General features: G+C 43.1%; 1 protein-coding gene across 1 annotated transcript in view; it reads left to right on the forward strand.

Annotated features, from left to right (window-relative positions):
• LOC119217450 (teneurin-3) overlaps positions 1–23,842 on the forward strand; it is a 209,371-nt gene that overhangs the window by 43,568 nt on the left and 141,961 nt on the right. The window contains 4 exon segments of the mRNA XM_062564357.1: positions 7,648–7,770; positions 9,056–9,167; positions 9,677–9,747; positions 11,892–12,179. Coding sequence (XP_062420341.1) covers positions 7,698–7,770; positions 9,056–9,167; positions 9,677–9,747; positions 11,892–12,179 — 544 coding nt within the window. The 5' untranslated portion in view covers positions 7,648–7,697.

Raw genomic sequence — 23,842 nt, forward strand, 5'->3', positions numbered from 1 at the left:
CTGAAACGCCAGCCCCCTTTGGAGAGCGCTGTCTCCGCCCAGGATTGACAAAAAATGAGTCCCCGAAGGAAAGGCTGATTAGGCCCAGCTGGACACTACCCTATCTAGACTGAGGGGAAGCAGTTTCACAATTACACACTAGCACAGGGATATATTAAAAAATCAAACAGATACACCTACCGCAACAGACAATGATGAACGTACAAGCAAACAAAATATCCCGGACGAGTCCCCAATACTGTTACGTCCCTACATTTTCTAGGGTTAGGGTTTTCACTCTCAAAATGAAATTTGTAATGGTCTAGGGCGCTAATGTCCGTGCAGTGGTATGGATTCGTTTGCCCCTGTTCAGTGTACGACAAACGGCATAATGTCAGCTCCGTGTCCCGGACATGGAGCTGGAGCGAATGTACGGTGAATGGCAGAGCGTCAGCTCTGTGTCCCAGGCCATAGAGCTAAAGCCAATGTATGGCATATGGCAGGGTGTAATCGCGCCCAGGGATTCACAAACATTCCGTCAATTCCTTTACGTTTGCTTTAAGCTTACAAATGAGCCGTGGGTGAAAATCAGCAAACTGTAAAATTACGCCTCTGCCCCCCCAAAAAGCTCAAAATGTGACCCAATAAGGGGTAGAGGACGCAAACAATGTAAACTAATAAACCTGGGAGATTTGGACTAACTACTGGTAAAGTTATTTAATGGACGAAAACTCAACAACACAAAGTAAATGAAAACATCTTCAAAAGGAAGACGAGTCTGGCTTCAACTCCTCACAGCACAACCCAACTCCTCACAGTACAACCCAACTCCTCTCACTCTGGCTTGCACTGCCACAACACCCCCCAACTCTGGCTTGGTACCGCCATTTATCCTCTTTCTGATCGGCTGATCAGCCACAGCTGCAGGAGTGACATCACCAGCACACCTGAGGAGAATCACACACACAGACCACACAGCAAAACAACACTGCACGTAACAGGGAGGTTGAGCAGATCCTTGGTCCCACTCTCATTGGTAAGAGTGAGGAACACAGTCTCATTTCAATGAGAGTTTGGAAACAATTTTTCAATTGTGCTTTCCTACTTTTCTTTTCTGTCACGTGCACATTCAGTGTCCTGCTGAAACGTCTTGGTGTTTTTTCTTATTCATATTAGTGAGTGAGTCAACGTCCGGCCACACTGTGTTACCTGTACGGGAAAGTGTGACTCAACATTATGAGGGTGGAGTTGATGCAAAGCTCTTCTGTTCTGGTTGTTCACATTCATTGCTTCCACGGCTAAATTGCATTCAGTAGTATTAAATCATCTCTCTCTCTCTCCACCTGCATCATTTTTTTCTAGCTGTAGGCACGGAATGAATTGAAAGCATTGCACTGAGAGTTTGTAAGTGTTGCTATAAATCATGCGTAAATACTTCACAGCAGTCGTCCCAGTGTGAATAATTCAATTTCCATGAGATTTGTAACTTATTTTTTATGTCCTTTTTGTCCTACTTTATAATCAACAATGGAGTACGTCAAAGGGGAGACACTAGGTTTTTGTCACACATTTTTTAGAGGTGTTTTGTTGCATTTTTACTATTAATCTGCAAGATGTAAAGTTCTGGGACTGAATTTGTAATGTCTGTGACTCCTAATGGAATATTACCTGAAATATATAATCTAAAGAAGTAAATAACAGGCATTCATAGTCATAGGCAAGGACTTTTTCTATTGACAGCAGTTAAAGGTTAATTGATGCACTGGTATGAAGAGGAATTCTCAACTGGCTTTTTAATCCTTATTAGCGTTCCTTCATTATTCATTGAAGCACAGTGTTTTTAATTAACAATTAAATTATTGATGAAGCACCTGATCAACTGTTAATTCACCTATTAATGAAAAACAACAGCAAACTTTAACTTATCTTACCTAATCCTAACCCTAACCCTTCCTTGGCTCGTCTCACTTTTGTCAGCACAGTGCAAACACCCGACTTGTTCTAACCAAGTGCATTGCTTTATTCCCTGATTCTTTCATTGAAAAACATGTATTTGTCTGGCTGGATTTGTATAATACGAGGATTTCATTTATTGAAGAGAAAACAATCGTGGCCATGCGGTTTGTGTTTGTCTGTCCATCTTAATCACTCTCTGTAATTCTGTTTACTCTGTGCACGGCTTCTCGTCAGTCTCCTCTTTTCATCTTTCTCTTTCGCAATTTGTATTTCACATGTGTTTTTTGTTTGTCATTAACATATCTCACATTGTCTTTTCGATCTCAGTAATTCAACATCGCAGAATCAAAGAAAACACTGGAGTGCGGTCACAGCAGATATGTGTGCCTAAAGCCCAAGTGCTGCTTTGCTTTTACTATTGTGCATGATGATAAACTGACAGCAAATATGCAAATGTGCTACTCAACCAACAGCTTTTCATGGCTGTAACCCACATTGGTTGTCCATGACATTTGCCCATCGGAGTGCTATCAGAAAACCTGCTGATTTGTTCACATCACTGGTGCATTTCTTTCTTAGCTAATTGTCCACTTGATGTTGACTTGTAGAAACACCTGCTTCACACCTCGGGGACAGGGGGGCGTAATGAGAAATCTGCAGAGCCAACAGGAACGTGGAGCGTGGTACACTACTTTGGGAGTAAGAAGCCAAAGTTTCCACATCTAAGACTAAGACGGGGTCCACTGGTCCTCCTGTCCACATGTCAAATCGCATTGCACTGTTTTATAAACTAGCCGGAAGGAGGAGATTCAATAGTGGAATGATGAACTGGCGGCTTACGTGGTTCAGGTGGAGCTGTGCGTTTGGCAGAGCCTCGACAGCTGTTGTGTTCAGACTGTGACAAAGAAGGTTCGACATGTCAGGCACAGATTGCCTTGTTGATTATAAGAAGCAATCGAGAACAAGAGCTTCTCCTTCAGAGCTGAGCAGATCCTTAATCTGAGCACTCCACTCCAAGCTGCTCATAGGAGAGTAGCTGATAAAATCATTTGCAGCTCTTGCTTGAGGCACTCGGCGACGGCCTCGCCTGGCGGTACTCATAGGACGCTTCCTCTGGGATATCAGGACGTTTCCATCCACCTAATTCGTCCATGATTACGTTTCAGTGAGCAGGCGCTACAGCTAATAAACGGCACAGCCACCTGTGAATCGGTTATTGTTTATGTGGACGTATAGCCCTGCATTAGACCCTATACATACGGCTGCTGCAAGAATCCTTCCTGGAGGAGGAGCGAGGAGAAGTCCCGCTCCTGGGCGAGGAGCGAGGAGAAGTCCCGCTCCTGGGCGAGGAGCGAGGAGAAGTCCCGCTCCTGGGCGAGGAGCGAGGAGAAGTCCCGCTCCTGGGCGAGGAGCGAGGAGAAGTCCCGCTCCTGGGCGAGGAGCGAGGAGAAGTCCCGCTCCTGGGCGAGGAGCGAGGAGAAGTCCCGCTCCTGGGCGAGGAGCGAGGAGAAGTCCCGCTCCTGGGCGAGGAGCGAGGAGAAGTCCCGCTCCTCGCGAGGAGCAAGGAGAAGTCCCGCTCATGGGCGAGGAGCGAGGAGAAGTCCCGCTCATGGGCGAGGAGCGAGGAGAAGTCCCGCTCATGGGCGAGGAGCGAGGAGAAGTCCCGCTCATGGGCGAGGGGCGAGGAGAAGTCCCGCTCATGGGCGAGGGGCGAGGAGAAGTCCCGCTCCTGGGCGAGGGGCGAGGAGAAGTCCCGCTCCTGGGCGAGGAGCGAGGAGAAGTCCCGCTCCTGGGCGAGGAGCGAGGAGAAGTCCCGCTCCTGGGCGAGGAGCGAGGAGAAGTCCCGCTCATGGGCGAGGAGCGAGGAGAAGTCCCGCTCATGGGCGAGGAGCGAGGAGAAGTCCCGCTCATGGGCGAGGAGCGAGGAGAAGTCCCGCTCCTGGGCGAGGAGCGAGGAGAAGTCCCGCTCCTGGGCGAGGAGCGAGGTGAAGTCCCGCTCCTGGGTGAGGAGCGAGGAGAAGTCCTGCTCATGGGCGAGGAGCGAGGAGAAGTCCCGCTCATGGGCGAGGAGCGAGGAGAAGTCCTGCTCATGGGCGAGGAGAAGTCCCGCTCATGGGCGAGGGGCGAGGAGAAGTCCCGCTCCTGGGCGAGGGGCGAGGAGAAGTCCCGCCTGATTTTCCGTTGCCTGGCTTTGGCTGCTCATTGCATGCTGTAGAGCCGGCGGCTAACAGCATTAACAGCATCCACAGCGCTTTACCTGATCGGGGTTTATTAGATTATTTGCGATACAGAGGTAATTTATGTAGAGGATAGGAGACTTTGCTATTCAGTCCATCTGTAACTTTACAATTTCAGAGTCATCATTTATTATTTGTGAATAGAGGGAGAGATTGTATATGAATAAAAGATTGAGTGAGATGAAAATGAAATAGGGAGGGATGTCACTGAGTGCGTAATGTGTATATTCCTGGGAACCCTTGAAGCCCTGCAGTTCACTGAACATAAAAATGAATAGCGGAGTGATTAACAACAGCAGCAGCATGCAGCTCGACTGTGGTAAGCTGTTAGAAAAACACCTCCACCCCATTTGTGTACACAGAGTGTGTCCACAAACTTACACAGTATCCTCACACTCAGTCACCCATGACGTCACACACACTCATCGCCAAACAAACACAACTTAATGGGCCGTCAGTCACTCACACAACTGGTCAGTTTTATGATGTACACATCTGGATTGCTCTGGTTTGTATTTGTATTTGTGGAGGTTCCCTGGACATCAATATCCGTCTGCCTTGTGAGGCCGTTCCCTCTCTGGATGTCTGCCTTGCAACAAAGCAGCCAAATGGATGGTACTCTAGTTTTAAGATTTTGTAATATGTCAGGAATGCCATGTCAATCTGGTCCAAATGATTTATTTGACCTGATTCAGAAGTCATTTATGTATTGAATCTGTTCTGATCTCTTTTGAAAGTATTTTGTAGCTTTTTGTTTTTTTATAAACAACTTTTAATTTCTTTAACTTGGTCAACATTTGACTCTCAGCTTGTTTTCTTCCATTGTTCCTCTAAATTCTACTACAGCTTGTTAGGTTTTTACTAAGAAATATACATCTGCCCATGACATTTTCTTTAAGGTGTGCCATTATACATTTTGGTTCACATCACTTTGTTGTTGTTGCGATCAGAAAGAAAATTTTACACTTGTATTAACCTCAGAGTGTTTAATTTGGCCTACTATCCAAATGTAGTGTTAATGTAATCACATATATCTCCAGTTCCTATACCACAATACCAGACCCTATGTCTACTGTGTGAATCTTAAAAATACATCTCACCGGTGTATAGTGCTATTGGAGAGTTGACCTACTCTGCTAAAGAGCCGAGTCTCTTTTACCTCTCTGGCCCTGCAGCCCGTACCTGATGAATCCTGGTAGTGTAATGTTCATATTGTTGTCGTAGATAAAGTTTGCGCCCCTCCTGGACCAGGCCGGTGCAGTCCCCTGTCTTCTGCTCCATTGAGCGCCTGGTTAACTTTCTGGTTCCTGCTGGTGTTGGGGGTCCAGGGTGTCCAGGGAGCAGCCTCTCTTCCATGAGTCCTCAGCAGCTTCTGTGGCGTTGTGATAGAGGCAGGGCCTGTTCCTCCAGTGGATCCTCATCTTGGCCGTGTACGGTGGTCTTTGTGGGCCGGGTTGATGGTTGCAGCTGAGCGCCTTGGTACGCACTTCGACTGAGGCACCTCTAGCAGATCGAGCATTCATGGTAAATTATCTTTTTCAGAGGAACCTAAAATATCTCAGCTGACATGGCTCCTCCTGATCAACCACGTGCTCACCCGACACAAGGTTAACTTCAGGTCACATTAAAGTGGCACATGACTGATACTCAATACTGCTATGGGTGATTCTCTATCAGACTCTGTCCGGTGGTAACGTTGATATATAATGATTTCTATATAATGATAGACATGACAAAAACCTGCAATCATCAGTTTGGTTTGTGAGGAGTAGGAAACAGAGGGAGAAAAAATACAGCCCCTCACAACGTTCCTCTTAATCATTTAGGTACACCCACTAGCACTATCAGCATATGAATATCATGTGTGTCATTAGGATTTCATTGTGCTAGGCAGCATCTTTTTATGTTGGAGCATTGTCGTTCGTCTGCCACGAGGCCTGAGCCTCCTCTCGAGTACTTTTCAGAAACTCGCCATGCTTACTGTCGACGTCTATCACGTGGACATGTTTTTAGCCAGGTAGCTCCATGTTTTATTGGACTTGTAGGGCTGTTAGGGATTTTTTTCCAGGCCATTTTCAAAATTCAAAGGTTTTGTCTTTTATATTGATTAATTTCTACACCAGTAACAAAAAACTGATTATAACCTAACAGAAAGGTTTACAGAAAAAACAATTGTTATCAAGAGCAGAGGCCTCAGAGTGGAAAAGAATGGAATACATGCACCAAGTTGTCCGGAAGGCAAAGCGCATCATAACAACACCGGGAAACGAACACACACGTGCTTGCATCCAGCTCCAGAAGGTAGCAGATTTAAGGCTCAGTGTGTCAGATTAAGTTGAAGGCTTATAAAGCTGTGTGACCACTACTGGCTGTCTTTACACCCCCCCCCCCCCTCCCCCCCAGCTTCATTTCCAGTCTCTTCTTGTAAACAGACTGTCCTCAGTCTCAATTAGAGATTGTCTCAAGAAAGTCCAAATTAATATTGATAAACACTTAATCACATCTAGCTTTTACAATGTCATGGCCTCCTTTGCCATATGTCTACTTGTGTGTGGTCTCTCACCCTCGTTTTCTCTCCTCTCTGTCCACCTATCCATCAAAACATGAAGGTTAGACTCATTCTGAAAGCCAGCGCTGATTTATTTGCGTTTGAGCAGCTACCAGGGCTCATGTTAAGCTCTCACTGTAAAACTCCCCAGTGGCAGCAGCTGGCAACTCCGCATCCAAAGAGGCACACATTACTCAAAGAAGTGCTGACAGCCCATGGATCCATCCCATCAGCTTACTGTCCCATCGCAGGATCAATCTACCTCATTACTCATAACTCAGCATAGGGCAGGCCCAGCAACTTGATTCATAAACTGTATATACTCCTTATTAATGACCCTAACCCTCTAAAAGATATTTATTTCAGCCCTTACAAAGGGCAAAAAAACATTTTTAAGGATGTTTATTTCAAATGAATTTTGAATGTGAATGAATGTGCTGCTTCTCTGCACTCCAAAGCTTTTCTTTACACACCTTAAATGCTGGATCAATCAGTAACATGTATTATGAACTATGCACAGAATGTCCTGTTAAAGACAAAATCCATTGATGAACCAACTACACGAAACCGAAACTCCCGCAAATATACCCTTTGTATAACATGAATAAACCTCGGCTGGCAGAATGTGTGTCTTTGGTCTCTATGTCAACAGAAGGTGTGTCTTTGGTCTCTATGTCAACACAAAGTGTCTCTTTGGTCTCTATGTCAAAAGAAGTTGTCTCTTTGGCGTCCATGCTCCTCTCAGAGACCCTCGCAGTGTGGACGGTGAGGTTTTAATCGGCTCACCACAGGAGCACGCCCTGTGGCTGTAGTAGTGGTTGTTGATCCCAGTGTAGGATGAGACATCCTTTTTCTCTCAGCGTGTGCGTTTACAGGTTCAGTCCCATAACCCTGACCTTGTGTCCCTCTGTCCCTTTGTCTCCACAGCTGTACAGCAGCATGCATGTGTGTTTGCCAGCAGCACAAGCAGAAGCACTATGGAAGTAAAAGAGCGACGTCCGTACTGCTCACTCACCAAGGGCCGAAGGGACAAGGAGGGGCCGTACACTGGTGAGATCTCACTCAGCTTGCTGTTTCTGTATGCATTGATTTGCTGACTCAGTCAGTGACTCAGGCGTCACATCTGGAGATCAACTAATTATTTCATATTAAAGCCTCCAGTTAATACTGAACATCAATACATCTTTTGACCATTGCAGAAATGAGGAACAGTTTCCCAAAGACCAGTGTTTGTCCCAGCCGGGTAAACTGATAGGAGAAGGCCACATGAAAGACCAATATTTCATTTATTTATCTAACGATGTTGAGTACAGTTTTAATATGTATTTTTCTTTATCATCTATTGCTCTTATTTAGTCATATCCATAATTGTAACAGTAATATTAACACCAGGTTAGACAAGACAAAGCTGTGAATATCACTACAACTTTCAGCTGTTAGCATTCCTCACAGTTTACACAACACCTCCCTGTTTCAGATGTCCCCAGCGCACTGCCCACAGTAATCCTTTGCAGGGATGGTTAACATTCATTTTTGATTTTCACTTGTTATTAGGCAATTAACGATTATCTCCCCCTACCTATACCCTTTTCCTTTCCATCTTCCTGATGGGCCTAAGTCTGTTTTTTACATTGGATTAATCAATTGGGTGATTAAAATGCTATTTTATCTGACAGTGGAGGTGACGAAAAACGAAACCAAAACTAATAAAATAAAAGGAGAACACATTTTACAAGAGAGCAACACTATGGAGCCATGGAGATCATTGTCAAGTGTGCAGTAGTGATGTGTTGAGAAAGTTATTGGGCAAACAAGTAAATGTAAACTCCTTCCCAGAGAGCAGGCGTAGATATTCTGTGTGTAGTACATGAGTAAAGTCCAACTGGCCCGGGGCTCTGCATCGTCCAGCAGCTGAGATAGACGACCTCCACAGAGACACCTACAGCTTTGGAGCTGATCCCAAGGAGCACTGAATATTGCTTTTTAGGCTTCCAGCGCCCCGGACAGCGTTATAGTTTGTGCTGCAGACCACATGAGGGAGGTGAGAACCATCTTGAAGCCAGTGAAAATGTCTCCCCAACAAATAAATCATCGGCTGTTATGAATAAAAGTCCATATGTCAGCAGAGTGGGTACATGCTCGCATTCACCCTTTGAACATGATATTTGTGTTGGCTGTGAATAATGACTCAGGCTCTACCAATACAAAATATTCTAAAACACAAATAATTGCATAGTACAGTAAACCACAGCGCGAGATGTTTAAGGATGTTTCATATAGTACGTATGTGTGCGTCTGCTCATCGCCGTGTATCTTTGTCTTTTTGGTTCTTCAGGGGACAGTGAAGACTGCGCTATTGGTCCCCAGGGTCTCCGGGTCCCCACCCAGAAGTCCTACTCTTCCAGTGAAACTCTCAAGGCTTTCGACCAGCACCAAGACCAGACCAGGTCAGAACTGCCTGTCTGGTTGTTCGGACCCTAATATGTTGTCCAAAAGCCACTCTGATGTGCCTTTACCTCACTGTCATTCAATAATAATTATTATTATTACATTGATCTATATGTTGTTTTTTACCCCTAAGGATAGTTTCCCTTTAGATATTTCTATACTGCACCATGTTCATATTATCAGATTATCCAGCAGAACTCAGTGGTAAAGACGAAACCAGTGTGTGTGTCATCCACTATGAATGTTGGGGAAAAATCAACTCAATTGATTTGTCAAATATGTTTTGAAGATGAAGTTGATTTAAAAACATCTCGATTCTGCCCCTAATGTGTTCCTTAATGTCTGTGCTGCTACTGAGGCTTCCGTCTGTTTACTGTATTGTTAGACGACCACGCACTACAAACTCAACGGAAGGACAAAATAAAGCTCCACGCTGCATTAGTTACTAAAGAAGTCCTCGTTACCATAGCAACACAAGTAATTTGTCATTTGTCCTTGATGTTGACAGGTTACTGTACGGGACGACCAAGGGTTACAAGGACATGGTCCATCGTGAGCAGGATGATTATAACAGACAAGGTGAGAGTCCACAGCTCTAACAGGTGGTCTGTTTGTAGCCTTGCCTTCAGCATTTTCATTTTTGCTATCAACCCTGTGCACATCCTTACTTGCTTGGTATACTTTTTGAGTTCTATTGAAATGATGTAAATAAAACGGGTACCAGCTACTGTACAATGAACCATTGCAGCTCCATAGAGCTCCCTCATTGTTCTCAAGCTTCAATTAACACACCGTCAATATTTGAGAAATGAAAAAATATAATTACTTGATCATCTTATCTCCTTCATTTTCACTCCTGGCCTAATTGGAGCTCATTTAAAATTAATATAACTTTTAATTGAACAGCGGCACTTGTTATCTCTTGTTGTGCCATTCATTACAGAAAGCTTTGATAATTTCCTTTTAATTTGCTGATTAAAGATGAAGAGGCACATACTGAGATTTTGCAGATGATTTGTTTGTCTTCTTTGCATTTATATTTTAAAGGATTATTACGTGTGTTATTATAACTAGATTTCAGCCCATTTCCAGTGGATGTAAAAGAGTTGCTTCTGGGGACTTAATTTAATGTTTCCATGTAGTCTACAGGTTTTCCATTATAAAAGCAAGAGGAAAGTTTTAAGGAAGAAGGAGAACTATATTTAAACACCAATTATTACTTTACTTTAGTTTTGGGTGAAATTGTGATGAAAAATGCCCCCCTCCCCCCCCCCCAACAGTTACAATTATCCACGGGGGACGTTTCTCCTAATGGGCACAAACAGACACGTGCACACACACAGCCACGTGCACACACACACAGGCGAGGCGTCGGAGAGCGATGGCGAGACCCTGACATATAAACAACCCCCTATTAAAATAGATCAATTTCCTTCAGTCCCAATCAGAGGCTCGTCATCACGCAGGTATTCAAATAGTCTATTTTCATTTTAATAGTACTAAATAGAGATTGTAACAAGGATCATTCAACACAATCAGTGTTGTGATATGCAGGTTAATGGGCATTAGCATTTTTTAGGTATATATTTGTATGATTGCTATTGTTCATCAATTGGTCCCATGTCATTGTTGTGATTCCAATGAGTTCTCATTACTCCTACATTTATTTGAATTATGTCTTCCAATTCCTCTTTGATGCAGCTCATTGAGCATCCCTTCTGAACCAGACCCATCTGCTTTTGTTATCAGTTCTTTCTGTGCAAATGATAGAATGTAATCTACGTACATTTAAAGGAAGAATGTAGCGCATGCTGGTGAAGATACACATTGTAAGCTGCTCCACCTTCACAGTTTATCTCTCTCATCCCTCTCTTCTTCTGTAATGACTAAGTGGGATTTAAGGGACCCAATCAATACGTATTCACCTCCTCTGTGTGGTTTGGCTTCTGTTTCCTGTTAAACTACAGCTCTTTCTAAAGACACGGCTGCCTTTAGTTCGGTGGCAGCGTGTAGGCTTTTCTTCTTGGATGCTGCACGAGTCAGGCTCTCTGCTCACGGAGTAGCTGCTCTCAGTGGGATTTCCTTTCTTTTCTCTGCTGCACTCACACACTGTTGGACCAGAGGGTCAATAATATATGACATAGTTGGTTACACACATTAGTGGAGCAACCGAAAAGGAATTGAGAGCTCTAATTAATGTAATGAGCAGAAATGTTAAATTGGATTCCAGTATCACAAATATTACGATTTTTAACATGGATGTGTATTTTTTAATTTTTACTGACTGGTTTGGAAAAACAAAGTTAAAGACTTGACCACAATGCATTTCTTTATGAACAAATGAGCTACGAAAGGACAAGAACCTTTTTTGATTATAACTTGAACAAAGAGAAATTCATGTTGAATGTTGTTTAGCTTGGACAAAACAAAGCAAAACATCTTTTACCATGTGATTTCTTTTTTAAACAAAATATTTGTATTAAATAGTGAAGTTTGAACTTGTATTTCAATTTCAGTTTTATTTTGTAATACAATTTCCACAAAGCATGAGTCCATGGGAAGGTCATTAGCAATATTCAATTCAATTCATTTTATTTTGTATAGCCCAAAATCGCAAATTACAAATTGGCCTCAGAGGGCTTTACAGTCTGTACACATGCAATAAGTGAAACATGTCTCATGATGTATTCCACTTGTAAAATGGCCATCTGTTACTTCTTCAGGGCAGCATTTCAGTCTTCGCCAGCTGGGGATCTGCGAGCCCCCTCCGCGCCGCGGCCTGGCCTTCTGCTCCGAGGTGGGCCTCCCGCACCGCGGCTTCTCGGTGGGCACGACCCAGGACGGAGATGCCGACAGTCAGGCCGTGATGTCGCCAGAGCGCGCTATGCGGCTGTGGGGCCGCGGGGGTCTGGGGAAAACCTCGGGGAGGAGTTCCTGTCTGTCCAGCCGCTCCAACTCGGTGCTGACCCTCACCGACACCGAGCACGAGAACAAGTCGGACAGCGACAACGGTAGGACCGCTAGGACTGTCTCTGCTCTGTGCTTCTCTTTCCCAACATAATGATGGAGGAAACACTGACCTCTGTATGTAGTCAGCCGTGATCTCACTCTATTATATTGTTGTGGCAGTGGCTCAGGAAGTCAGGTTTGTGTGTTAGTCAATCAGGCAAATTAAAAAGCACACAAATTCATTCTGATTTGTAATATATATAGGAACAAAACAAACATTAGACATTGAACCCTGCATTTAATATATAATACAGTAACAGGCGTGTGTGTGTGTGTGCGTGTGCGTGTGCGTGTGCGTGTGTGTGTGTGTGTGTGTGTGTGTGTGTGTGTGTGTGTGTGTGTGTGCGCAAATATCTTACTTTAAAGTACTGCGACAGAGTTTTCATGTGCGTTTGCATGTATTTATCCCCATGGTAGTATTCCTTAACAGGTGTGAGTTTCATATTTAATAAAGGACTTTTTTTATTTTAGACGCTCTCACACACACACACACACACACACACACACACACACACAAAAATCTGCTGTATTTCCATTAAGCTAGACAAACACACACACAAACACACACTGTAATTAAGAGTGAGATAAAGTGCTGAGTTGTTATATTCCCTATATTAAGTTTGATAATGTTTTATTAAATGGCATTCTGCTGTTGATGTCAGTGCTCTGGAGGGTACACTACCAATCTCTAAAAGTGAGTAGTCGTCAAGTTTCAAAGGCTAATTGACTATTTAAAATGCAGCTGTGTGTGTTTGTCTGCATGCTTGCTCTCATTTGTAACATGTGGAAGTGGTTGATTACACTGTTCAGAGGGACAGCGGTGGCTAGTGAAGGAGACTGGAGAAGAGATGAGCCTTAGGTTCTCTCTTTGAAGCTCTGCACCTTGCTGTGTGGTTCTCCCTACAGTTAGAAATAAGGGGGCCACAGCGTATGCATAACCACAACCAGTCACATCTACACGAGCACTATCAACTGGAATGGAATTCCTCACAGCAAAAACCTCTCCAGGACTAAGCATCAGGACTGTTAGTATTCAGCCAATATGTTGCATGCATTGTTGTAGACAAACCGGCACAACCTTAGTTAGTGTCTAGTCAACACAGAGAGTGTGTGTGTGTGTGTGTGTGTGTGTGTGTGTGGTGGGTTTGCCGTTATCACTGACGTTGTAGTCATAAAGGTAGCAGCGTGCAGTACAGGCCTAGTTTATTTATTGGTGAATCAATATTACAACTCCTCAAGAGCCGAACCAAGAATCGGAGTCTTGACTGCCAGCCACCGGCTAGCTTATTTTAGGTGGATAACTATACTTATCTCTTGATGTATTACCTCATTAAACTATGTAAACATTAGTATATGTTCTCAGATGTCTTCTTCAATACAGCATGACTCATTTAGTAAATGACAATCCATTTAGTCAAATAGATAACTAGAAAAGGCATTTCCTGCGTTGGAATGCTGAAAGCTTAAAGCTGAGATTAATTTCAAAAGATGAAAATATAGAACTAAGTAAAGGTGAAATTATTTTTTTAACAGAAATGAAAAAAGCTGAAATTGATTTCAAAATGATTATTTTTTAAGTAGTAGTAGGAGGTGGTTTGGGAGAGAGAGGGGGGGAAGAGGGATCCCTCCTCTGACGTTCTCCCTAAGTTTTCTTCCCTTTTTTCCCCATCGAAGGTTTTTTCCATTTTTTGGGGAGTTTTTCCTGTGCCCATGTGAGGGTTTTGGGACCGAAAATGATGCATGTGTAAACTGTAAAGCCCCAAATTTGTAATTTGCGATTTTGGGCTATACAAAATAAAATGAACTGAAAAAAATGAATTGAAAGAGAGACAAAGAGAGAAAGGAGGAGAGAGTGCTAGAGAGAGGGAGTGAGATAGATAGACAGAGAGTGACTGTGTGAGTGATTAAGAGCGAGGGGGGGACGTGTGGAGGACGGAGGGCGGGACAAATGAGGGTTTGAAGATGTTGCTCTGTTGACTGCATAGCTGCGTCCGTTGGTGTGTTAACATTGTGATTGACAGGCCACTAGCAGGACCTGTGTGATTGTCTGCCCTTTAAACGTCTCAAATTGTGCTTTTGCAAAACATTGCGCTTGCTTGAAAATGTGTTATTTAGCCTTTGTTGAGACGTACTCAACAGCAAGAATTTACTTTAAATCCTAAGAAAATGATTACAAATTTTAATCAAATTAATCAGAATTTTCAGTGGATTAATCAGGATTAATCACTATTTGCAATTACACCTGAATCCTAACCATTTTTTCTTTCTGAAATGCATACCAAAGATGAATAACAGGACACAGATACATAATTATCATTATTATTATCATCATTATTATTTTTTAAATAAATACATGTTATTGATATTTGACTTGGTTTAATTCATTCCAGAAAATAATCAAATCAATGTTATTTGATAAGTAACAGACTGATTTCCCTGCATGGCTCTAGAAGGGTCTCGAGCCTCTGCAGTTTATCCCACTCTGCTGTGGTCGGCAAAACGAGTTTGTGCTGCTTATGGTCCAGGGCTGCGATGACCAGACAGGCCAACCCTCCCGATATTTCCGGGAGACTCCCGAATTTCAAAGCCCCTCCCGAAAATCTCCCGGACCGACCTTACCCCGAATTTCTTCCGATTTCCACCCGAACAACAATATTGCTACACAATCCGTCACTGGGCGCGCCGTTTCAAATGCAAAACACGTGTGTGTGTGTGTGTGTGTGTGTGTGTGTGTATGTGTGTGTGTGTGTGTGTGTGTGTGTGTCTGTGTGTGTCTCTTGGTGATGAAGGTGCGCTGCCATCCAGTTTGGGAACCAGTGTTTTAAATGATCAATGCTCATGTGGTGAGCCTCAGCAGCCTCACCTTTAGCTCTTCTCTTCTCTGACACCCATTGTAGCTGCGTCCTTCACACTGGTTCACAGCAAGAACTGTCTGTGTGTGCGTATGTGCACAGTAACTCAAACCAACTTCTGGGATTCTATCTGCCGCTTTGTTGAACAAGGAAGCAGGAGGAAGAATAGATAACAGAGAGGGTAAGAAGAATGAGTGCACAGAGGAAGACATCAAGCAAGAGGAGGAGTTCAAGGGTGATGGAACGATTCAAGAAGTCTGAGCAGAGAAAAGGAGAAGCCTCTCTGCATTATTTGTTCCCCTGAGAGGAAACATTAGACCAGACACGTCTGGTTGGCTCCCAAGTGGACACACACATAAACCCATTTACACACACTGGAGTCTGGACCCACGGGTGCCCAGCTGCTGCGCGCCCAGTTACCTGATCTCAGGGGTCTCAACTAGGGGACTGAAAAGGCTCCAAGCAGTGAGACAGGTGTGTCTAAGCCATCAGACCCACACTGGGAGATGTCGTTTACGTTCCCTGCTCATTTTGAACAAACACAGGCACTAGGTAGATTATTGAAATTGTGTTTAAAAGATATGCTTCACTCAGACACTGAAAGCATGTGTGAACTAACCAACTGGGACACATTACAAGCACATCATGGATTTGTACCTGCAGAAGCAGTCAGATGTCTGCTTAGAAGCTTAAACATATTAGCTGTGCCCAATCTTTTTAAATCTAGGTATGTTGCAGAGGGCAATGTACGCATGGACCTGGATAGTGAGAAGACACGATGGGATGGAAGTGGCAGCCAAGAAAGGGTGAAGCTAGAAGCCGACAGACGGATAAAGAGGAAGAGGGGTGTTCCTCCTCTTCGCTAACCAGATTATTTTACTATGTGTCAACAAAAGACTTAATCCATTCGCCATCCCTAAGCAGCTTAACATTATAACCTTAGCTGTTACACAGACACACACTCATACATACAAGTCCTACGACATTCAGCTTTTATTTAGTAATGCAAAATGACCCAAAATCCAAACAGGCTTCAAAGTTAAAAAGATAATCCTTGTATTATCTTCAATTTACCAATTTGCTGTGTTAGTCCCTTTTTTGAAGATAACTTCTCTGCTTTTGTTTTTCTTGTCTTTTTTTTCTACTTCATTGCAAAAGTGCACGATATGCACAATATCAAAAGATAACAGATGATCTGGCCTCTACTTACTCTGCAGTCGGCATTGTTGTCATTTTATTTTACCGTAAATAACACACATATCTCACAACAACATCAAGAAGGAAGTGTAGGGATTGTGTGACATTATTTTGGAGAGAATCCCCCAGTTGTAGTGTTACTCTGTCTCTTTATGGATAACTGAGTCCACTCTTTTGTTTTTCTTTCAGCAGCTCAGTCTTTGTCTCCACTCCCCTTGATTTCACCACTTTCCTTTCAGCATCTAAGTGGATAATAGTGGCCCCTGCACCGTAAGAGACAGGATATTAGAGGTATTCCCTTGTTGTTAAACACTCAGTGGACACAAGGATCTTTGACAATCATCACATCCCTTGAAAGCATAGGAACAATGGTCAGAGCGGATGATTGACGCCCAGGCAATGAGATATTCTAAACGCTGTTGGCTCTTTCAAGTTGTGTATCTACACTCATTTACATTATTTACACATGAAATGATGTTGAAAAGGGGGCGGCACGGTGGTGTTAGGTGTAAGAAGGTCCTGGATTCGACTCCACCCAGTGGCCTTTCTGCATGGAGTCTGCATGTTCTCCCCATGTCTGAGTGAGTTCTCTCTGGTCCTCGTCTTCCTCCCACAGTCCAAAGACATGCTCTGGGCATTAGGTGATTTGGTGACTCTAAATGACCTGTGGGTGTGTAAACGTGAGAGTGAAGGGTTCTTTGTCTCTGTCAGCCCTGTGATTGGCTGGCGCCCGATCCAGGGTGTACCTAATATAATAATATATACTATTTAGTACAGAACACTTTTAATATTAAATTGGAGGACAACAGCACTGAACATTTATGTTCAGTATACTCAAAATTCTTTGCTACGCTGCCTCCATTTTAAAATCTAAAAGTGTAAACAGCTTTGCTGGAAAACTCAAAGAACAGCATTTAAATATATTCAAACTTGAAGCGTTTAATAACAAACTATATGTTTTTTAAATCAAAGCATGTGAACATGTTAAGGTGCAACCCCTAAATAGAAGTACAAGTCTTAAAATGAGCTGATATGTCTCCCTATAACCTTCCACGCTTTGAATAATGTGTATTCCTTCAAATATTTATATTGCAGGCTGAAACGATTCGATCAGATTGCTATAACACAGAATTTATAATTTATAATAATAGTTATATTACAAAATCAGAGTATAAATGCTTGCTACGTTTATACTCTGATTTTTTAAAATAACTTTTAGTATTAGATAATTATCGAGTACACAACACACACACACACACACATCAAGGTAGATCATGGCAGAGGACGAGACAGCATGCTGTGACTGATCACTGCAAGGACCAAAGTGCATAATGCAAGTATGGACATATTATACCCAGCCATATGCCTTTGAAGATATGTTTCTGCCAACATGCTGCGGGATGGATACAAAGATACTATTGCTACTTATGGTTTGGCTCAGCGGGTGCTAGATGGTTAATACAGAACAGCCTGCAGAAATAAATCATTTATCATCTCTCACAGCAAGAAGGTGTGCAGAATAGCAGTGTGTAGCAAGAAGACTGCGGATGTATTTCTGGCTCGCCTTTCCTGCTGTGTGTGTGTGTGTGTGTGTGTGTGTGTGTGTGTGTGTGTCATGTGTATGCAAAAAGATACATATTCACCCGCAACTGAAATGCACTTGAGCTCTCATGACCCGTGCTCTTCACATATACACAGTACACACACACACCCACCCACACACACACACACAGCCCTGGTGCCAGTCATATTCAATATCAATCTAGTGCTGACCATAGAAATCAATAAATAACAGACTAACTGACTAGAGGGTTTAACTTTGGCGCCGCTAACATGGAGAAGGCACTTCATTCCATCAAGTGGCCAACATTAAATCATTAACCATAGAGCTCTCCCCTCCCTTCCTCCGCTCCTCCTTCTCTCCCTCTCCTTTTTATCCTATTATTTCTTATACAGTTATTAAAACAGCTCTTTATTTACAGGGAATTTTTATTATTGCTTTATGGGGTACTTGCAAATGCACACAGAAGGATTCAAAAAATAATTTGACTCACAAATGCACAAATGTATTCCAATGCGCATATAAATTACAAATATGTTTCTGCATTTGTAGGGCTCAAAATTGCTAAAAAATGATATGTTAATTAAATTATGTGTTATGTTTTTATGTTAATATTTGCATGAACTAAAAACGAATATTCGAATATCTGGTTGCTATGGAAGCCCATTTCCGCCACAAAAAAAGAAGGGTTTGAAAGTAGAAATGCTGCCTTCAGACAGGCTCCTTGTTGTTTGGTAGAGTAAAGAATGGACTTTGAAAGCTGTGCTCGGGTAAACATGGAAATTTGGAATGAAACGACAAATAATCAAACCAGTGCATGAAGCTGTTGTAGCTTCTAGTCTATTTTATATTTCCAGTCTATAAAGTCAGTACAGTTGCGCCGCTGGTGTTATGGTTGTTTTACATTTGGAAAAAAATGAAAATGAATTTTCACATTCGAATATCTGTATTCAACAACTATTTGAATATATATTTGTATATAGAATATTGGTTGTGCGTTTGTATGCTGAGTGGATTTGTTTGTGTGAGGCTCTTGTGAGACTCCCCCGACATGGCTGGACTCACAAAGGTTTTTGTTCAACATGCTATCAGTAGCCACATGAGCGCAGTCCCCCCCACAAGGCTGCCAGCGTTATAGTTTATCTTATTTGTGGAGGCAAAGCGACGGGTCAGAGGTCAGCAAACAATGGCGTCTGGTAGTGACGGCGCTCCGCGTCAAGTGAAGCAAGTTTAAAGATTCGTTGTGTGCATGATTAATTAGGTTAGAGTTGTTAATTGTTTCTACGTCAGATATGTTGCATCATGGATGTATTTTGTGACATTTTAATACATGTTGTATAAATATATTCCATTGGAATATATTTGTGAATCTTTGTGTTTGCATTGAGACTGACCTGACCCCATACAGCACAAGTCACAATTCTTATAAAATGTAATAGAGTAGAAACAGGCTGCTGGTTTACTGATACTTTACACCCCTCGGATGCAGATGTAAAGGATCAGTTGATTCAAACTGATTTAAAGCCATTACCAATAGTCCTGATTGTATCATACGCCACCAGTACAGAGGCAACAAGTCTTCAATTCTCCTCCCCTTACCTCACCTCCTCTTTTCATCCGCTCTTCACTTGTGTTTTTCAGAACCCATTTAGGCAGAATCCATTACCAGAAGTGCAGAGGCAAAAGACAGACTGAGGGGGGATGGAGGGAGACAGAGCTCAGCCTAATAAATTCTACAGAAGACACTCATTGTGCACGTGGAGACAGGTTCTCTGCCTCTTGTATGCAGTTACATGCTGGATGCTCAGATGTCCTGGTCCACTCTTTGTTTGGACATCAGCATCATGCTGTAACAGATTTGACCAAACCCTGAGAGAGGTTTGTGCACCCACTCTCTACAGGATTTAGTTGTGTCAATCAAAGCTCTTAACTGTTAAAGCGTAGATGAAAAAGTATTTAGCAAATATAAATGAATGAGCAACAATTTGGATTATAAATTATTAGTATTATCATATTATCATTCAAAGAGAACTCAGTCAACAATGCCAATACCTTCCCAAACTCAAGCTTTAAGTAAAATAAATAATTGAGATATTTTAAACATAATTTAACAGACCAGACATTCATACTGATAAATCAATTCAAATCAATGGTAGACATGTTGTTTTGCTGCATTTATATGCTTTACTGTTCCGCAGTCTCTCTTTCATGTGTACCTTCTGTACCAGGAGGCCATTGATTGGATGAACTGTCTATCTAACTTTTTTCTTTAAGGGAGGTGTTCAAAGTGTTCAGGGTGAAAACTGAGATTTGATATCAAGCCGATCAGGTTTAGATTGGGTTCCTAATTAGACACACTGAAAATGGGAGTATTGTGTACACACACACACACACTCTTATACACCCAAACATCTATGTACTGTACAAATTTGCTGTCCCTCGTATATAGACATTGTTATTGTCTGTCTGTCTGTCTCTCTCTCTCTCTCTCCCTCTCTCTCTCACACACACAATCATCAGTATGTGGTGCTGTATAATAGCTGGATCAATAGCTGTGCTGTTCTTACAGGATCATTTGGCATGTGAAGCAAATGCTCTGACAGCCACTACATCATCAGGGCATTACCACTGGGCCGCTCACTCGATCTTTATCTGCCCTCCTCTCTCTCACTCCTTCCTTCTCTCTCTTTGTCCCTCTTTCTTCTTTTCCACTCTTACATCATAAGAACAATGCCACTGTGCCTACCTTTTCTTAATTGCTGAGACTGCTTCCACACAGACTGTGGGACCCATGTAGGCTTTTTGTTGTAAAAGCATGGCGAGGTATGAAAGCGCAGACTGCCTCTCGCTTTTTTTTCGCGTCATGCATATGCATTCAAGGGAGAGTCGAGGGGAAAGTGGGAGTTTCCCACAAAGGTGCGCCTAATTATGTATTGTGCAGTAAGCAATTGTGTGCCTTCTAAAAGCAGGTGTACACCAGAATGGGGGTTTCCTCACATTTGCCTCCTGGTGAAATGACGGCAGTCATCTGACGTAGGCCAAGTATCACAAGTACTTGACGCTTAGCTACAGGGCACAAGTCTATTCCCCACCACTGATACCCAAATAACACATGATATTGGCTGATCCATGACAGAAAGAGAGAAGGAGACCCATTCTCTTGCACGGTTAAATGCTCCCAATGTGCGGTACAGTGGGCGGAGGAAGGCACTGATGCACTGAAGTATCACACCGTGTTTGCTGCGCTACGTTTGCAAATGTACGTACATGAGGGCCTTAGTTTATTGTATAATATCACTAATTCTCGGTCTACCTCTTTTTATGTTTAATGTGTGCATGATTTAAAATGCTCCAGATTTACAGAGGATTGAGCTGACATGGCCTTACCGTAGAGTGGGTGTGTCCCCGGTGACCACTGAGGTTCAATCCCTCATCGTCACCGCGGAGGCATTCTTTCACCTGGAGGGATGTGAACTGTCAGCAATTACCGTGCCATGGTGGCACATCAATGGTGCCCGTGCTAATAGAGGTAATTGAATAGACTGCAGAGGGAGCTAGAAAGTGAAGTGTTTATTATCCAGGTGGGACAGGTGTGTGTGTGTTCATTAAAGGTCCTTTTTTCCATCGTGATTTATTTTAAGATCAACTGCTCAGTTAAAATCACCGTCTTTTATTGAGACCCAAACCAACAGGAAACTGGAACTGAATATAAAAATGAATTATATAAAGGTGACCCAATGCGCCAATTACTCAAAGAAGCAATCACTTTTACTGTGAATGGAGAAATAACCACCAATCCACTAATGTCTCACCCCACCGCTGACTAATTCTATCTAACACACACACACTAGCCTTCACAGAAGGGTTTGGAAAGCTAGTGATAGTGTGGCTGACCTCAGCATATGGGTGGTTTTATTGAGAAACTTCACGTACCAATTTGTGTGTGCGCACACAAACACACACACACAGAGAGGGAGCCTTGTTTGGTCCTTATTTCCATCTCTTTTAGTCACATCCAAACTCACACTCTCCCACATGGTCTGTTTGTCCTTGGCAGCTATTTCTGCTGTCATATGGCTTCTACTAAATGTGATTATGACACAAAGGCTGTTTAGCTAACTGTGTGTGTGTGTGTGTGTGTGTGTGTGCAGGCCTGTTGAGTGGGCAGAGCAGTCTATCTGTCAGCCAGTTAACGATGACGCTTAGTATTGTTCCCTTTCTCTCGTTTATCTTCTCTACAAGCTTTAAGGTGACCTACAGCATCATGTGGACAAGTCAATTCATTGGGAAAACATTTTTAATGGAAGATATATTGTACTAGTAGGTACATCAGTAGCAGACCAAACATGTGGAAATATGGACATTCAGATGATCTATATATGTCTCCAGGCTATGTTTAACCTGCTTAAATACCTCAAAACCACTCCACCCGAGAAAAAGGGGAAGGAGGGAAAAAACAGATCTTGCAAACGGAACAACATGAACAAGAATCCAATACGTGGCGTGGCGAGGATGAGACGAGTAGACGCCTGTAGACAACCGAAGACAAACTAAAGACAATGACGCGACAAGAGACTCACAAGGCTTAAATACACAAGGGAGGTGCAGGTGATTGGACACAGGTGGAAACGATCAGGCACGGCAGACAATTACAGGGGAAGACAGGAAGTGAAGTTACCCAGGAACACAAGAGACATAAAACTACAAAATGAAATAAAAGACAAGAACCCAAACCGTGACACTAACGTCTATTGCTAACCACTATTCTTGGACCTCTGTGGAAAACGTCACAGGTGGTTAGGAGAATTCATGAGGAGCTAGGAGAAGACCACCGCGGTTTAGGGGATCCAACTCCACTTTCACTATGTAGGTATGATGCAATGGGACAATTTTTCCAAAAATGGACTATAAAGAAGCATCTTGGATGCCTTCATGTGTTGTTATAGTGCTGAGTTATGCAAACATAAAACAACCAGGTTCAAAGTGTTACTTGAGTTGAGTTTTGAGTTTTGCTGACAATGATCTTCTTGCGTTTCACGGTCCTAATCGTTATTTTTTGTGAACGCCCAAATGATATGTCACTACTTAAATATTGCCTCTGCAAGGTATAGTGGGACGGAATGATGTCCTTTCCTAAGGGATGGTCCTGTGGTTCCTGCTAAAGGAGCTAAGTAGGGAAGCATTGAAGCTGAGTCTCGGTCGGTCGGTTGGTCAAACGTTGGAACAGCTTTGGAATCCGCCTCTCATTATAAACACAAAGTAATTACTGAGTCATAGATATTGATGAAAATACCCAACCTTTTTTTCTTTAGTAAAGTCGTTACTCTGATCTTTTAAACCGCAGGGCCCTGGTCACATTTACAATCCAACCCCCCTTAGTTAGCGTTGCTATGCTGGACGGGCTTGGCAAAGATAAATATGGCAACACCGGCTGTGTGATTTCATTGAGCCGGCTGTGTTACATCACATCTGGGTAATTGGGTCTGAAACTCTTATTTTGCGTGGTGCGCATCTGAGCAGCTTTCAGGTGGCCTGACTCCAACTCCAGTTGTCTTCACACCGCCATCGGGAGTGTTAGTCAGAGAAGAAGGGGACAGTGGTTTGAGCACCGGGAGAGGACGTGGCTTTTAACCAATTGCATCATCTGTAAGGAGAGAACAAAGTCGTCGGTGAGGTGCACCATTTCTTATAAATGACTCATCCACTTTTCAGAACTTTCTTTCACTTGGTCTCCCCCCCCACACCACCACCACCACCACCACCCCACTTGCAGGGCTTACAGGGCCGGGTCTAGACAGGCATGTATGAAGGGGCAGCCACAAATCTTGAGGGGGCATTGTGCTCCAGCACCTTTTACCATGTCTGTCAGTTTGAGGGGGCACAACATATATTTGAGGGGGCCAGGCCCCCTCTTGCCCCTGCCTAGACCCGGCCCTGAGGGCTTATCTCCTTCATAATGCACACTCAAGGTATTTCTAATCCGATTATACCTGTTCAGCCTTCTTCTACATTGTAACTTAATATGGGCCATGGCCTTTTGTGTGTGTGTGTAATA

This window comes from Pungitius pungitius, chromosome 9, assembly GCF_949316345.1.
Source record: "Pungitius pungitius chromosome 9, fPunPun2.1, whole genome shotgun sequence".
Taxonomy (NCBI): Eukaryota; Metazoa; Chordata; class Actinopteri; order Perciformes; family Gasterosteidae; genus Pungitius; species Pungitius pungitius.